Source organism: Argopecten irradians, chromosome 2 (genome assembly GCF_041381155.1).
Source record: "Argopecten irradians isolate NY chromosome 2, Ai_NY, whole genome shotgun sequence".
Classification (NCBI taxonomy): Eukaryota; Metazoa; Mollusca; class Bivalvia; order Pectinida; family Pectinidae; genus Argopecten; species Argopecten irradians.
Window position 1 is genome coordinate 7,442,952 of NC_091135.1, and position 18,610 is coordinate 7,461,561.

An 18,610-nucleotide genomic window follows, 5' to 3' on the forward strand; every position below is an offset into this window, starting at 1 on the left:
GACACAGCAACGTCTATAAAAGTGGCAGTTTCTGCACCTGCTTAGCACTCAGCATACAGGGAGTGGGACGACTCGTTTGCCCGTTGTCAGTATAATGTGACCGGGTGGGGTGTGTTGCTTGGGTTCTTCGGCGGCATGTTTCAGTGATATAGCACTATAAAAAGGGCAACAGTTCCACTATACAAGAAGACACAACATGAATATACGCAGTCTCCCAAAACATACACCCAGTACAACATACACGCAACACAGCATACATGGGAGGCCGTCCTTACATGACCATAGCTGTTAATAGGACGTTAATTAATCAAACAAACAAACTATTGAAAGCCATCAAGTTTAAAGATGTGAAATTAATTCAAACAATGCCTTATTAATATTAGTTACTACAGACATTTTGCACTGTAAAATGTTTTGTTTTTATGCGTTATGTATATTTATATGACAAACCTATCAGCAGAATTCATTTTATAATCATTAATAAAACAAATGTTAGACCACAACCTGGCTTCATGGTCTCACCGTTTGTACTCATTTCACTACAATCCTGGCTTCATGGTATGATCGTATGTACTCATTTTACTGCAATGAAGACGCAGTACTGCCAAAATTCATTTTTAGATCTAAAATAAAATTAAAACATATGCATTGTTAATACAGTACAATTTTCTAAATTTTCAAATATTGGTACCTTTTGGTGTTGAATAACATGAAAATCCGTTAGTATGAAAATTTCGGCACATAATATTTAAAATTTTAATGTCAAATAATACAATTGTTTTATATGTTAGTATAACGTTGATTTATGCTTGTTCATTATCGCTTTGCAGGTGAAACTTCCAGAGATATCTATTGTGAGGAGTATTGCAACGGCAAAACTCAAGGTGCCGCTCAATATCACATTTCATTATAGTATCGATGGCCGGGGCACAAAACAACTAAAAGTAAGAAACTGTTTATGTTATCTAAGCGGTCAGTCCATTGAACAAGTGGTACGAAAATCTGTTCTCTATCAACTATAATGGTTGACAACCAGTGGATATTAGATTGAGTTAACATGACGTAAATGGCCATTGTATCAATTTAGAAGCATGATCCGAAAGAAAAATAATATGATTTTAATATTAATTCGTATATGAAGGAAACAATCGGCAAATTCTTTGAATCCAAGAAAAGACACCTTTCTAATTTACAGTCAGTGTAACATTAATATAGTCTATAGCAATAACAATTTTTTATTAACTTTTGTTTTAAATTTAGGCTTGTATTATCGGTGTATTAAGTAAATATCGAGAACCACTGTGTTGATTTTAGTTTTCCAGTGTCGAGCCGTTTATCCCTGACAAGCCGCTACACCTACAGTTTTACCGTGTATCGTTAGATTTCTGTGGCAGTATTTATACCAAAAACGTCAAACTCAATACAACCGCAGCTACGAAAGGTAAGCAATAAGATTATTAAAAATAAATATATTAAAATCAAAATGTCATGATATTTTGTATTTATTTATTACACAGTTGTCTGCCCTTGGGGATAGGTATGACGTGATATGTTTGCGATCGCAACATACGTCATACTGTACCTTTTAGACAAAACGACGAAAGGTTTGCTCACAAAGTAATGCCGTCACCATGAATGCCTCCCAGCAAGGAAGATAACTCTGCAAAAACGGAATACAGCAGAATTCAGACTTTCAAATGTCGTTTTCATTAGTAAATAACATAATGATATTAGCTCTGGTCGCACATTTTGGTAACCTCATCTGCTGAAAGGACGTTCAACAAGACAAAACCACACCAGAGATTCTGCTATATAAATCATCCTTTTAAGTATTCTTTGAGTTCTTTAATGAGTATGTACTCGGTCCGATAGAGGTCAGTATTATTCTTGCGTGAACAAAATAAAAGCCATAACATTTATAACAATCACGTGCCCTTAACATTGCTTTTCTTCATTTTCAGTTGATGGTGTAGATGTACTTGGTGACGACAACTACAATACGTTAGGGATCCAGTTCATGAATGTGCTATATAATAAAAACTGCATGCTTTTGCCCGTCCCAGGGGATTCTCCCCCGGGGTTAATGGTTGCTCTTAATTACGACCTTCTTGGCGTCCAACCGGAATCTTTCTTGATGAATGTCAGCGGAATAGGCTTGTTTTGTGACGATATCCAGGAACGCCAAATTAAGGTAACATGAAATTATGTGCATAAACACCACTTGCTGTAAACGCACTTATTTTGGCGTTTAAAACTTTTTCGAAAGGACTTTAACTTCATATGCATGTGATGTATTCCACAGTTCAAACTAATTACATCATGACAAAACGTTAAAACTAAGTAAATCGGTAGAAATTGTTATGTTCTAGTGCCAAGATGTCGGAGATTATATGATAAATGATGTGAAAACGCCATTCATAACGGCATCATTTCGTACTTTTATGATGTAAACTTATTGTCAATATTTCGGCTATATTTTGTAGTATATCTCACGAAGATGCATGCTAGAGAAACGCTGTCAGATACACTGCACACGTAGAATGACATTGAACCAATGATGTGAACGTTATCGGATAACTACTTTGTTTTTACGTTACCACAAAATAACACTTCTTATCTTCAAATAATGTCGTTAGTTATACATTGTTTTTCTTCTTCAGGTTTACACAACTAGTCACCTGAATAATTCGATGTGTAGCGATGACGTCAGATTTTGTCGTCGTCTTGACGTCATCAATGTCATCAACAGCTGGGTCACATGTTTATTCCATTGTAATTGTGTGGATGCTGTTCATTGCAGTGTTTTGCAGTTCATGTTTGTAAGTTCTATGCATACAGACTGGAGTCTCTGTGAAATTTCGGCTACAAACACTTAATGCCAATAACATTCACACTGTATTTTCCCTAGTGAATCGGTTTTCTGTTTAATGTCAAGTTATAGATATAAACTAATTGGAAATCCCCTGGAATAGCATCATGACGTCCGTTTTACTTCACTTACATAGATCTTCAAATGTTTTTTTAGACACTTTTCAAAAAAGGCTACCTACCATACTTTTTTGTAAACAAAAAGAAAACTACGAATAATTTATTCACATGATTAATTGTGAAGGATGAAGAACAAACCCTCTTGATTTTATTCTTGCAAAATGCTTTTTATTAACTTAAAATATCAAAATATCTGTTCTCATTTTGATGTGTAGATTATCTCGACATTGTACACGGCACAGAATATCCAATCATAACCAATTTACCATCTGTTTATTGAAATAGATTGTTTTCAACAATTTATTAAAAGTTAATTATTCTCGTTTTATTTTACTTAATGTCATATTACATAAAATTATGTAATAAAACAAGTATTTGAAAGTATAATATGATGTGGTTCCTCGGTCAATATCATTTTTACAGTTCAACATCATAATCACCGACACAAAATTCCATATCATTCCGCAATCTAAACTGTTTTTGTTACCTTAGATAGAAAAAAAGATATGATCAAGCTGAAACACCTGTCAGTAAGAGTAAAAAATAAAGCTCAATGTATTCAATAAACATATTTAAAATCAATATATTTATATATATACAATGCAGGAACTATATGCGCAAATTTGTAATCACATTATACCATAAAGAGTTCTTTGTCATAATATGAGGTCAAAATATACATTACATATACAATGTAATTAATTAAAGTATTCACAATATCTATACCTAATTTAGATTAAAAAAATACACACAAAAATATATATTGAGATATGACGAGTAACATGTACAACATTATTACGGATTTACTTGATGTGTCGTTTATATATCCAATGTTTATGGCTGGTAACAATATACCCAATGTTTATGGCTGGTAACAATATATCCAATGTTTATGGCTGGTAACAATATATCCAATGTTTATGGCTGGTAACATCTGTTGTACTGCTAAATTGAACATTTAGGTCCTCTTCTCGAATTTCAGGTACAATTCCAATGGATTGTTCCCCAACTTTGAAACTTGCACGGGGACCTGAAATTAGGGATACCTTTCTCATCAAATTGTTACATCATCTACTTAAAATTATAATAATGAATTATTATGGTAGCAAAAATACAGCTTAGACCAACACGGTCACAACATTTTAGCGTTTGAGTGATTATTCGAATGTGAAATCAAAATCTGATCCTCCGTAAGAATAAGCGGTTTTTCCCCTTAATCAAATCTATGCGTTGCAAAATGCTGATGAAAAATCTGTGTTTGCATCAGAAATTTGATGTGTTTAAAAGGTTTAGAAAGAAGTCTAAAACCAAATATGATCAACCGCAAAAATGAACCTCTAAAATAACAAAAAACAAACATACAAATACATTTACCTTTGTTTTCGGGCTTTTCACTGGGCGGTACTTCTGTAAGATTCTTACAATCGAGATATGCAGTTCGAGAAGAGCAAGTCTCATACCAACACAGTTACGAGGCCCTGCTCCGAACGGCATGAAGACAAATGGGTCCCTATTAGCTTTCGCCTCAGCCGTAAATCTGGGAAAGAAAAAAAAATAAAAGTAGAGTTAAGACATTTTCAGCTCTCGACCGAAGACTTCATCTGGAAAACGTCCTCTGATGGGTGTTGATCGTGCTTAGGGTATAGAAAAGAAGTATTTGAAATATGAAAAATAACCTATATTGAACCTATGCCATAACGAAATGTTGGTTTTTCGAGAGGTGTCTTAGATAGTAGTCTAAACAAGGTTTTCTCCGTGGAAGAAAGTCATAATTAGGTCACCTTGTTCACAATCCTTGCGTAAGCTTATATAGGAAGTTTTGACATTAAAAGCTAGACGGCCGATTCAACCGTTGTCATGTGACCGGATGTATGATGTGCAGTATTTACAGTATGTTGAATTAACACAACATGGTACGTGTACTTAATCCATATTACCAGGAAACATGTTTTGGAGGCACCCGTCTCTAAAATACACAGACATGCAATTTTTGAAACTAAGACTATACGTTACTTTAACTATTCAATAATTGATTAACTTGTCATTCGAGTTACGTGATAATTTTGGCATTGACGCACATCTCATACATTTAATAAACAAGAACATAAAAATCTCAGCGAAGAATGACTATTACAATAAATGTAAGCGGGATTCATCTATAAATATAACATACAAGTATATTGGCTTTTCAAATACAGTGACTTGACCACACGTTATCCACAGAAAGAAACAATTATATCTTAAGGACTTCTTTATTCGAAGGCGGCATTATTTTATTAACCAAAAAACCCATATCATCTCACCTTTCCGGGTCAAACTTTTCCGGTTCTGGCCAGTACTCTGGGTCCATGTGAATGGCTCCCACAGGTATATTGATAATCATCCCTTTAGGGATTTTGATATTTCCTACGGTGACGTCATCGGTTGCTTGGCGATCAATCCTACATATGAGATGGATGCCATAAATGTAAAATTAATCATCATATTTTTCAGTCATCTTTTCTTCCATTTTAATATCCCATTGCAACAAATTCAATGATTAATACTATTCGATATGTGTTTACTACAAAACCAAATTTTCAAAAAATATATAGATCATATATTTGAACAACACATTTCCGCGGAATAATGATATGACGGGGGAAATGTACCGACGAATTCAGGAGACGTTCGTAAATTGATTATTTCATATTAATTTAGGTATCTTTTTTGGATAAAGTGGGATTGATATGAACAGTGTAATCAGTGAAATTGTACCTGGGTGCTGCAGGGAACAGCCGCATAGTCTCATTGATGCACATTTCCAGGTAAGACAGACTAGTGACGTTCTCATAGTTAGGAGTTGCCTGGAATTCAAAGAACGAATGTATCGTACATTATTCTCAGGAGAAAGTGAATCTTGGGCATATACAATATAAATGTGAATCAGTTTACCTTTAGTGTTGGTGTGTGCTAGAGATCAACGTAAAACGTACATGAATATTCTAATATCTAGAATTTTGCTGCAATATGATTGTAACAAAATTTACGATAACGCACGCCGAGAATGATTTTAAATGTGGTAGGAAAAGGGCCGATTTTATGACTAGGTTTAAAGCCACATATATCACTTTATCATTGGTATCACTTTGATCTCGTGCTTCCTGCGTGGTATACATTATCTCATATTCTCGTCAAGGCATTGATAGAGGTTAATACATTAACGGTAGTAACTAGTGCATTGGATCAGGCCTAGGGCTCCATAGCAGAGCATGTGTATCTGTATACAAACCTTACACAATTTGGTAAGCTTAATTTTGATATGTGTTGAAATCAAACAAAAACATACCGTTAAGATGTGTGTACGAAAATTTAAAGAAAAATGTACTTGCAGTTCATTAAAATTTGAACGTATATCTATGCAACATAAGTTCTCGGTCGATCAGTATGTATGAGCGACATTTTATGAAGTATATGGTAATGGATTTTTTAACATGATAAGGTTATCTTGTTTAAAAAAATTATCAAAATATCCAATCAACAATGTAATGCCAAGATCTTCAAAAAATGATACACAAACATACTTTGGCTATTTATAAAGTAATTATTATCATTTTGTTTTTGAGGTCTAAAAGTATGCATGCATTATTTCGAAATATTTAAATACTTTCCATATAATCATATTTTTCAGATAATTCCATATACAGTAAATGATAAACGAAAGTGGACCAGACATGTTGGTTACACTTGTGTGTCTATACCTACCCCACCAATCTTGTCATCTATTTCCTGTAGGAGTTTTTCACACACTTCCGGGTAAATGGCCAAGTGGTACATAACAAAACTAATGGTGTTGGAGGTCGTGTCGTATCCGGCAACAAAAAACAGCGTGGCCTGGCCAGTTATCTCATCTTGCGTCAATGCTAAAACATGAAAAAACGATTAATATCATACATTCTGTATTTTGTTGGCACGTGCTTGTTTAAATGAAATACTTGTTAACATCAAAGTCTGTTAACAGGTTATAGTTTTAATGCTAGACGAGTGATATCAAAACAACGATAACATTACAGCTTTTACCTTAACACAAATAGGACAATGACATACACAGTATATCGTACATAATACCAGTGTGAAATTTGAAAATAAGAGTTCAAAGGTTATTGTTAATTAAATATAGGATCATTTGCCCGACAACTTACAGTTTCAGTATCACATTTCTGGGTAAGTTAATTCATAACTTACATGCATCTATAGTATAGTAAGATATTGGTTGTTTCGTATTTGGCCTTGAAATGGCGCCAGCTACTACATAATGCATAATTTTGGTCATTCAGAGCAAATGAACATGATTAACCTACGCTTAAAATCTTAAGGCGAAAGAACTGTTAAAATGGTGTATTTTAAATACGTTATTGCACGCAATATCTATCGAAATTATTGGTTTTGATTTTATTTTATCAACACCTTGGCAAGGTCAAAAGCGTATTTTATTTCTTGAAAACCCAATTATATAGCTTTGAAAGAAATGTTGGGACTCGTCTATCTAAAAGACTAAATTATGTAAGGTGTAAAAACAATATCAAAGTTGACACAAGATGAATAGGCGTTTATGATACAGTTTTATCTCCGTATATATATTTACTTACTCTTCCGTGTCCAAGTAGACACAGCATCACCCGATTCCTGTTCTTCCTCCGCTGTCTTCGTGTCATCTCCTCTGTCATGATGAGCTAGTATCCCCAGAAAATCATTATATTTCTGTCCAAAAAATTATATTAGTATACATGTATTATCATCAAGTCATGAACATCTTATAAAAAAACATCAGTTTTGTATACATATACATAATAAGATGTATCTCTTCTGTACATATACTCTACATTCTCACGTACACGATATTTATCTAAAGATGATATTATAAGATATATTTCAATGTCTTAAACATATTTGCGAATACATCAATTCGTTATCAATGTTTCTTACTGTACTGACAATCGTCATATATAAAGGACACAATTACTTGCAAAATATTAGAATTCTAATTCAAGCTATCTCTGCAACATTATGAATGCATATCCATAGAGCATGTTCTGAATAATCCAATGCTTTATATTGTTTATTGTCCTTCTAATGAAAAAGTATTACTTTATATTTTTATATTTTTTTTTAATCTTTACTTTTCTTTTGATATCTCTTTCAGTCATGGAAGTCCTTGTTAAATGAAATGCATGCATAGGCGTTACCACAATACATAATTGCAAAATTACATAACAATATACAAGAAGACACAATACAACTATACTGCAGTCTCCCAAAACACGCACCGCGTACTTCATACACACTATAGCTACACCCCGCATACATGGGAGGCCGTCCTTACATGACCCTGGCTATTAATAGGACGTTCATTGATAAAAAGGATAAACAAATGTATATACATTGGCACACATATTGGAGGTCAATGGGGATATGAACTGTTTTTCATAATTTGTGTGCTATAAACAGTGTGCAACACTAGTTCAGAATATTTCGATATCTTAGGGCTATATATTTCTAGTGTTGATGACAAGTCTGATTAACCGTTGTCTAATGTTTTTACAAACTAATATCATCATCATCATCATCAGATAAAACATTCACTAGAGAAAAAATATTTTGTTTTAAAATGAAACATACTATTTAAAAAACAAATTTACTGTTATTGGAAGTACAATCATATTTGGTTTGGATTCGTTTGTTACATTGACAGCCGCTTATTAGCAGCCTAAATTTTAATTCGGCCTCCCATCTATGCAATGTGTTACGGCATGAAAATGTATTATGTTTTTGGTAATGGTGCAGGTGTAATCGTGTTGTGTCACCGTGTAATAGTGTATAAGTTTCATCTTACACTATGTATTTATTTGCCATCTAAACGTGGTTCATTTTAGAGTATTCTCCAATTTAAAGAACACTTAATGTTGTGGGTATTTATCTATATAATGGTATAACAAAGCGATTTATCAGTGACCCTTGTCATTTACATACCCCAGGCGACTCTCGTCTTTCCTTTAAAGCTTTGTCAGTGACACGGCCGAAGAATGTTAACGCCGGTTTTATTTTTGTCAGCGAGATTCCAAGAAAGTTGCACAAGTGCAGAATCCACGAACAGAATGGCATAAAGACTGAAAAAGTACGACATTAAGGGTTATTTTCATATATTTACAGTCAGTGGTGAATTGATAGTATATTTGATTTCAACCAAAAGCTACTAACTTTATTTCTAAATGCATTAAGTCTGTCACGCGCGATTTGGTTTCACTAGGATGAATATATGCTGGTCGGTTAGTATTTTCAGTTGTGATCGTACGATCAAGGAACATGTATCAAAATAGGTTTGTACGGCCACTTTGTTAATATTATTCCCGCATCTCTTTGATAGATACATTATGAGATATGGAAACTCTCTAAGACTGACGAAGTGACTGGCTTTGATTGTAGATATTAAATTACATCAGTACTGATGCATTATGGGAATGAAATACATTGGTTCGAAAAGCCATCTTTGAATGTTGTTTGTCTATAGTTACTTCCGTGCGTATGATAGATATGCAATGTACAGTTTTGCACATTCTGATGATGTCATCATCGCATGTTTACCTATTGTGTCAGCAACGCCGTGTTTTTCGCTACATCGTTACATCCTTTCCTATATATATGCAACATGTTTTTATTTGTTTTGTTGCATGTTATTGGATAAGTTTAAGCCGTACAGTACTTGTATTACGACAAGCCATTGTATCCAGCTCATAAGCCCTGTTCTCTGTTATCTATGGCGATTGCCGAGACAGCTTTACACTACCTAAGTTTTGTGTTTCATACTGATGAAAGTGAATCCTACAGTCGTAGTATTCATGTTTAGTAGATATATGTAGAGTTTATTGATGTGACTGAAACAACGATAAAGCTAATCTTAGAGCCGGTAAGTTTACAGTACAATAAACCTAGCCTGTTTGTACATGTTCCTCATCCGATTCGATTGAAAAACTTGCGGGTACAATTTGTTGGGATTTCATCCCGTGATATTCGTGGTTTTACTGAAATCTACAAAATCAAAACACTAGCGAAGTATTTCTAATTTTACTGTTGTTATGCGACATGTTCATCTCCTGGCAATTGGGTACCCTATCCAAACTGGTTCCGGTCGTAAACGATTATACTACAGTGAATTCCCCCTTAAACCTATCAATAAATACTGTAGACCTAGCCATTTATTCGATCGCTTTTTCACGTTTTATACGTGTATTAGAAATTTACTTACAAACTATAACTATGAAAACAGCGACTGAGCTAGAATCGGTAAACATGCGAGCATGTTTCGTGAAAGGATCGTCAGGATTGTTCTGGCTATCCACATCAAGACCAAACGCTGTACTGGCGATCACGTCCATCGTGTAGCCTCCGATGAACCTGGAGGGTAAAAATATTAACTCAGTACAGGACCATTAGGCTAACCATAAAGTTTGATATACCGTATTTGCCGTAATTAGCGCCCAGGGAGCTTAAATAATTGTAACAAAGTGAGGGGCGCTTATCAATGAACCAAAATGTAAGTTGTGGAAGAAAAAAGTCAGCCATTTTTTTCAATTTTTCTGTACTCATGGTACTTTAATCTGTTGTAATAAACATGTCTATGCCTTTTATCCTCTCAGGTGCATTATTATGTCCATGTTATATGATATGCAATGCTTGAGGCATCGTATGTTGTAAAACATTGTTAAAGCCATGGGATGGGAATGTTTATACAATTTCAGCTCTTCTCCCGAAAAGAGGAGGGACGCTAATTACGGCGAATACGGTAATTAATGTAATGTTTACTTTTTTATTATTAAGTATTCATTTATTTCCATTTTCCTTGGGGTGTGTTTACACTTACATTAATTGTACTTTAATCTCGATGATCGTTGGTTAGTTGTAATTTAACGACCGTCATTCTCATAAACAATATGAATGAAGGTTTTATAATTCGATTTTACTCGTGCATAGTGATGCAGACACCCCAACCATGATGGATGCCTATTGTACAAGAGAACTGATTGATTTTTTTTTCATTTATTTATTGTTCTTACTTCTTTATGTCGATATCTTCGTCGTCTTTTATCTTTGTATCTATATGTTGCATCAATTTGTCGGCGGCATCGTTTATAAGTGGTGTCATCTGCAGAAATGAAAATAATAAGTGATAATTGTAATGGATGACCATTACAGAAATCCACAAAAGCCACAGTCGTATTTCAATTTCCAAATATTTCATTGACAAAGAGATGTTAGTGTCAGTTGGATTAGACATCAGGCGTAGCCTATCTTGGTCTTCTGCCGATATTGGTGGTACAAACAAATAATTATATAAAACATATATACATGGTGAGGTTAATGAAAATAAGGGGCGGTAACTCCTAGATGAGAAATTTATGATTATATTTCACAGTTGTATCATTACATTCAGTATCCTTGAAAACCCATATATACCAACTTTTTTTTTTTTTAAATATATCAGGTCGCGATTCTTTCATGCCCAGCTCAGAGGGCGCTATTGTCTCATAGAATTGTCGAGATATTATTGGTTACATTAATTAAGTATTATTCTAATAACTAATATGACTACTTACCTGTCGTAATTTTTTGCCACTGAATGTTGGGGAGACTGTACTCCGTACAAATCGCCAATGGTCATCTCGTATCTGTGTTAACATGGACGATGTGATTGGATCGGCGCTCGTCTTAAATGTGTCCTGTTGATAAAAATAAATAAATAAAACTATCATGTTATTCTTAGACATGCAGATACAGTGTGTGCCGACTCAATGTCTGATCCCATTGGACTGTGGACATATGTCCGCGTGTTGTTTTTATTTAATGTTTAATACTAATCTGTTTGAACTTATTCATCTCAGGACTAAAACAATATTTGATAACATTTCAGATTTTCAGAAGTTGAATGTGATTTTGCGTTGAATTTCAAAAATGTACAATGTCATACAATTGCTTCCAACATTTTATTATACAAACATAACTATTTCCTTTTATCTCACCCTTCTGTTGACGAAATGTTTGAAATCCTTCACGAGTATATCCTTCAGCAGTTTTGGGTCAGCAATGTACAGAGCCGGTATATAGGTCTCGTACATTCTGGAACACATTGGTACATATACTTCTCTGTGTTATTACAAATGACATATTTTTCTGCGTTATTACGAATGGCATATACTTATCTGCTTAATTACGAATTCTTTTACATGCAATATACTTCATATCCTAACCAATGCTGTGCTTTAATAACAAAACCGTCACTAGCGTAAACAATGGTGTTGTATTTACAGCAGGTTTCAAAGAATGCATTGTAAATTTAAGGATGGATGGTAGTATGTTAGGAACCGTATATCGATTTATTTTTAGTTTAATGTCCCAAAGTCATTGTCATTTAAGGACGTGTCAGGTTCACGTGTTGGTGGAGGAAAGCCGGGCCAAGATACTCGGAAAAAACTACCGACCAGCGGTCAATACCTGACAACTGTCCCACATAGGATTTGAACTAGCAACCCAGATGTAGAAGGCTTGTGGTAACATGTCGGGTATCTTAACCACTCGGTAACCGCGGTACCGAAGCTATATCGCAAAGTGTATCTGGTCTGAAAATATTCTTGATGTGCTGAAAATACTATTGAAAGAGTTACAATTTTGACTTACCCGAATACTTTGCCATATTTGCGGTACATATTCAGTTCGGTTTTTACAATACCCTGAAATATAAAACAGTGAAGCAAAGACAATGCTTAGGAAGAAAAAGTGTTTCCTTTTAACTGGGTTAGGTAGACGTATATATTATTGGATATAAGAAGTGCTAAACAAACCTTACTACCTATTACCGTAAAAACAGTAATCATAAACTGCAATTTAACATAATTTCGCGTAATTCACGTCCAAAAACAAAATCGCGCGAAAAACAATCAGGTACAGGTACAATAGACCATCGTTTTAACTGTTTATCGTGAAATCAAACCGACATGAAAAAGTTGTTTGGCAGTAATTATCTCAATACTAGTAGTACGACGTCCGCACCTGCATTATCGAATCATTGTGCTGTTATGGGTTTTTTCTCGAAAATTTGTGTATACCTACATCATCTATGAACATCTTCATGTTTCCGAAGATTGGATGCGGCTTTGGGCCGTCTATTCCCATCTTTCTGAACGTGTCATGGTTCCAGGACATATACCTATAATTGATTACAGGATATTGTCATGTAATTATGTCAATATGAAACACCAGGCAACCTTTAAAATAATACCACGATATTCCTATAGTTAGGAAGGGGAATTTATTATATTAATTTTATATAGACGTGGAAGATAATTAACAAAAGTTGACAAATAAATAAACCGACAATAACGCATGCATTACTAAATACATGTACTGATTTTTTTTAATATTAGCCTATTTCACTTTCATCAAGTCTCCGCAAATATCCTCACTCACTCGAACATATCAGCAAGTTATAATTATTAAATAATAAAACCATGGAAGCATGGTTAAAAACTTATTTCACCACCACATGTATTTCGAAAGCTGATCTTCACAAGCTTCTTGACCTTTACCCTGAGCAACGTTAGAAAACAGTATCAAAGCAAAGTTAACGTTGTATCAACAGAGTCATTTAAGGACGGCCTTCCGTGTGTACAATGGGATGTGGTGTGTAGATGCCTGTATATCCTGGGGAGCTGTGGTATATTCAGGTTGTTTCTTCTTAAGAGAGAAATTCTTACTCTTTTTATAAAGTTATCTTACTCAAGCATTTCCCATCCCGCCATATTATCCTAACAAATTACAAGCCAGTCGTCCCATTCCCTTTATTCTGTATAACCTAGAGCCAACTGAAGACCAAACGCGATGCTGTGTCAAGGAAGACGTTAGGAAGACGAAAGTCGGTTAGGAAGAAGATGAAGAAATGATAATATCCTATTTAGTCACTTACTTTATGCGAACATGCAATAGGGCCAGTAGATACAATTCTAGCGCCATGAACCCAAACAAGATAGGATGTTTATTGCAAAAAAAAAAAAAAAAAAAAAAAAAATCTGGATACTTTTGGTTGTTCCAGAACAAAAACACAGAATGTTTTAGTATTGATTCATACCGGATATGACTTGATGCTTGATAAATAACAGTTGTATTTTTTCATCGAGTGGGATAGAAACTTTGCGAAGATTTACATTATTTATTACATTACTCATGTCTCTGTTTTATGTCTAACCTGATATTAGTACATGCATTTCAATCCGCAGTGATTGTTCCGCTTACTAATATAGTTCCACATGTAAGACATAAATGTTGAGGAATCATAACATCCAAGATAATATAATGGAAAACATTCATTCTCCAATAATCAAAATTGAAAAATGACTAGAAAAAATGCACTTATTACATTTTTGGTTTGATATTCAAAATAAATGTTTTTCCCGCCAAAACGACATTTTCACTGTTAATGCTTCATTCTGATCAATGTTCTGATATAAATACTACCTGCATTAGAGGCTGACAGTGCCTAGTGTCACCCCGAGGATATCACTGTCACCCGTTGCTAGGGGGTTGCTACGAACGTGTCCATTGTTTCCTATTGTTCTTATGTTACCTGCCGTGTGATAGTGTAAAATACCAAATATCTCTCGACCAATCAAAATGCAGGATTTTCACTTGAGGTATAATAATTAAAAATATCACATGATATTTTCACTGTAGTGAAAAATACCATATATTTTCACTATAAAAACTTATATTTCATCCTAAAAATGTTATAAATTGTTTAGTTTGAATCGGTAATCGCTTCGTGAAACGATTTTTTTTAAAACCTGGTATCATATAAAATGCCCTTGGTAAAAAATGAATATATTAAGCGTTCATATTAAGATTAATTCTCGTGAATATGTCATGTTGTTTGCTAAGAATGAGCAAGGCAAGTGAAAGTAAATGTTTACTTGTGGACTTTAATAAAAGTGTTCCCGATTAAGAACTTCGGTACGTTATTTACACATCAAATATGATATTTATCCGTGTGTCTGTAGACGTTAAGAAATGAGGTTGATTTGTCACTCACACATTTTATCTGAACACCAATCTCAACAGCCATGGCGTTGAACATAAGGGGAATAGAATTTGAGGGTACATTTACCCATCAAATATGAAGTGTATGCTGGCAGTAACATGCAGCTATAATAAATACCAGGTCAGATATATATAGGTAACAACTTACATGACATAGGCCACGACGAGTCCAGCCAGGAACAACAAACAAAGTAGCCAGGTAGGGATGTCCACCAAACCTAGGACATCCATGTTTGCTGCAGTTTAGTCACTAATTCTGGAAAAAATAGATCCAATATTAGAATCAGTTATTGCTTTTGAATGTATATACTTCATTAATATTATTAAAGGTTATGGGAGCATGTCGCCGAAGACATAAAAAACACCCGTTCATATTATGCTGATAGTCAACGGGTAAACCAGTCCTTCCACTCACTTAATGCTGAGCGCTAAGCAGGAGCAGAAACTACCACTTTTACAAGCTATGGTGTGCCAGGGGACAGAACCCATAGCCTCCCTAACAGAACCCATAACAATAACACTGTAGAATTAGAAAATCTTTGATTATTTGACGCACTATCCTCAGCAGAAACCAATATGAATGGCTTGAACGATATTAAGCTTTCCATTGAATGCGTTATGTGAAAGTCCTGGTATACACTTCACATCAGCTATTGAAAGTATTCGTGTGGGTTTCCCACCAAGATTGGCTAAAGATTTGTTACATTCGTATTTACATCGATATACACGTAACAGGAACTAATATTGTTAAGAGTATTCACGTATATCTATTCATTTTTGTGTACACCTACACTCAATGTTCGTTTTACTGCATATAACATGTAGCTTGACTCCTTCAGTGGTGTATGAGACGCTCGCCAACCGTACGAAATTGAACTTACCTTATATATTATATGGAGGTAAAGGTAATAGGTAATCTTGTATATTTGGAATATCGGCAATTTTTTTCTAAACGTTTATATTTACACAGGTAGATGTAGCTGTTCAAACAAAGCTGACACATATTTACATTGCATTACGTCTGAGGTCAACGAAGCTAATTATTGATGTTTCCTTACATCATGCATCAGTACTATTTATATCACGTATACGTGTACAATGGCTGGTTGGTCGGTTTTACTGAGTGATGTACATGTATATAAATATATGCAATACGGTCAAGGCTGTCTATCTGAAAGAGGTTATCGTTTGATAAAGATACATTCATTATAAGTTACTAGGTTTTATTGGAAATGGCGGCCAATCTTGTTATCTAATAAAGTACAATTTAGTTAAGTTGACAATGTGGTTATTAAAGTAGAATGAGTTCGTTATTTAGAAAGTGAAACGCATAATAAGAGCACCTGAAACCACTCTTTCGTAACTTATTTACAAGATAGAAATTCATTATGAAATGCAAATTCACGTTTCCACTTCGTTTCATAGTGAGAATAAGAATTTTGAATGTGAATCAGAAATATCCTCTTATATTTCATGAATAAATAACCATCAGTTTCCTTTCTCCACTCTTGTCACTTAATCGCAAATACTATAGACAAATGTCATCGGCTTTCAATAGAGTAATGTAATCATAAAGTTGAAGTACATTATACTTCGTACCAGTATATTATCTACAATGTATATCCTCGTCTATGTCAGTTATTTTGAGGGCCTGTAGGCAGGGCGTTAAAATTATGTCTGATGCCCCTATTGCGACTAAATTTAGGATCCTATCTTTTTTTTATCTTCTCCCTTGACATCGCCTTACTTTTGACCTTCAGTTGAGTGCTCGCCCCTGCGAAACACCATAGCTGAACAAATGGTAGTTCCTGCTCATACTCAACGCTAAGCTGACAGGGAGTGGGACGACTGGTTTGCCTGTTGTCAGTATAATGTGACCGGATGGCCATGGGTGTGCTTGTTTGGTGTTTTCAGCGGCATACGGAAGTGGGATTAAACCAGAAGACAGCAAGAGTATACCGCAGCCTCCCAAAAACATACAAACATCCACACACCGCAACACAATGCACACGTATCTATTGAATACAACGATAGTATCGTTAGAAGACATGGTTACTGTTTGGTTAAATCGGTATAACGTCCTATTAACATCTAGTGTTAAGCTAATATCATTTTAAACTAGTAAAAGTAAGCACTACCTAGGTACAGGTGAATAGAACCAAGTTGATCAAAAGCATAGGTATTAAAAAATGACATATACTGTCAGACGAGTTAAATACCTACGATCAAAGGAAAGTATGCATCACAATTAACCATTGATGTAAGTGTTAACTCGTAATTTGCTATATGTATTTAGCTAAATTTAACATAATATGACATTAATTGTACACTGTACGTTTCAGAAAAAGTCAAGAATGTTCTACTCATATTTGTCACCAAATACCAATGCCATTATATTGACTAGTATTTAAAGCAGGTATACAAATATGCCTATATTATTAAGCTTTGACTTTATAAAACATACACATCCTTTCGTATTATGGTTACGTGTTATAGTGGGGCTCAGCCTGTAGCAAAAGCACATCTTATCTAAACACAGGTATCAAGCTCGTATTTTTTTAATGACAAGTTCTAGTACATAATATATGAGCTCATTTATTATGTACTTGAACATGTACTTTAAAAAACCCGAGCCATGTACCTGTGGCTCAACTCAATACCAGAAGTGATACGGTGTCAAAGGAACCCTTAGTCCAAGCAATGGGGGATAGGACTATCGAAAACAATATGCACTAAAAATGTAAAAATAATCAAGATGATGACATAGCAAACGTTACCTTATTGCATTAAGATTCGTATCCGCTATTAATAAAAAGAAAATAATCTTATAATAGATTTTGCAAAGGAATTATATAATGACGACGTTTACATTTACTGAAAGGTAAACGTCGCCTTTACTGAAAGGTCAATCATCACCAATACAGAATTCATATAGAGCAAATACATGTACATGTACGTTTTACTCCCATGGCCAGCACAGTGTATAGTGATAGAGAAATAGGTCACGGAGTGTATTAACACTACATTTACATATAGTTTGTACGTAGTATAACTTGATGGCAGCTTTAAAGCAGGTTATCAAGATACTAAAGCATTATAGTAATACATACCACCGGCTTGGTGATGTCTCAAAATGTGTACTGTGCAAGTTAAAGCTGCAGGTTTCTTTGTTGATATGTCTCTGTAAAATGTAATCAGTTTGCTTTATGTAGCTCGTGTCACGTGACAAATACGTGTAGCTATTTTAGGAAGTCGCTGTAATCGATTTTTGTGTTGTCAGCGTATCCTGCGTATTAGCAAGGGGCGTTAGAAAATCCCGGAACGATGTAATAATGTCAATTTATTGCAATAGGTGTATGGAATGTTCTATTGTTGAATCACTTGTTTGTTTTGTTTATTTATGCATTGACGTCAATTGTTTTTAATTTCATTGAGGTATGTAAAACATTTTTTTGCAAACTGTGTGAATCCGCGTTCTCACAAAAGTTTGCAAACAAAATTT

General features: G+C 34.5%; 2 protein-coding genes across 2 annotated transcripts; one reads left to right on the forward strand and one right to left on the reverse strand.

Moving 5' to 3' along the window:
- Positions 1-512: 512 nt before the first annotated feature.
- Positions 513-3,534, forward strand: LOC138316408 (uncharacterized). Its single transcript, XM_069258104.1, has 5 exons — positions 513-566; positions 831-944; positions 1,315-1,441; positions 1,962-2,191; positions 2,661-3,534. Exons 1-5 carry the CDS (start codon positions 513-515, stop codon positions 2,874-2,876), a joined length of 741 nt encoding a protein of 246 aa, XP_069114205.1. The 3' UTR covers positions 2,877-3,534.
- LOC138314302 (cytochrome P450 3A11-like) lies at positions 3,135-18,350 on the reverse strand. Its single transcript, XM_069254572.1, has 15 exons — positions 18,219-18,350; positions 15,257-15,364; positions 13,129-13,225; positions 12,697-12,749; positions 12,042-12,138; positions 11,619-11,741; positions 11,079-11,167; positions 10,271-10,419; positions 8,998-9,134; positions 7,617-7,728; positions 6,733-6,890; positions 5,746-5,834; positions 5,292-5,429; positions 4,363-4,525; positions 3,135-4,018 (listed from the first exon to the last, which is right to left on the reverse strand). Exons 2-15 carry the CDS (start codon positions 15,337-15,339, stop codon positions 3,947-3,949), a joined length of 1,560 nt encoding a protein of 519 aa, XP_069110673.1. The 5' UTR covers positions 15,340-15,364; positions 18,219-18,350; the 3' UTR covers positions 3,135-3,946.
- Between the last annotated feature and the right edge of the window lie 260 nt (positions 18,351-18,610).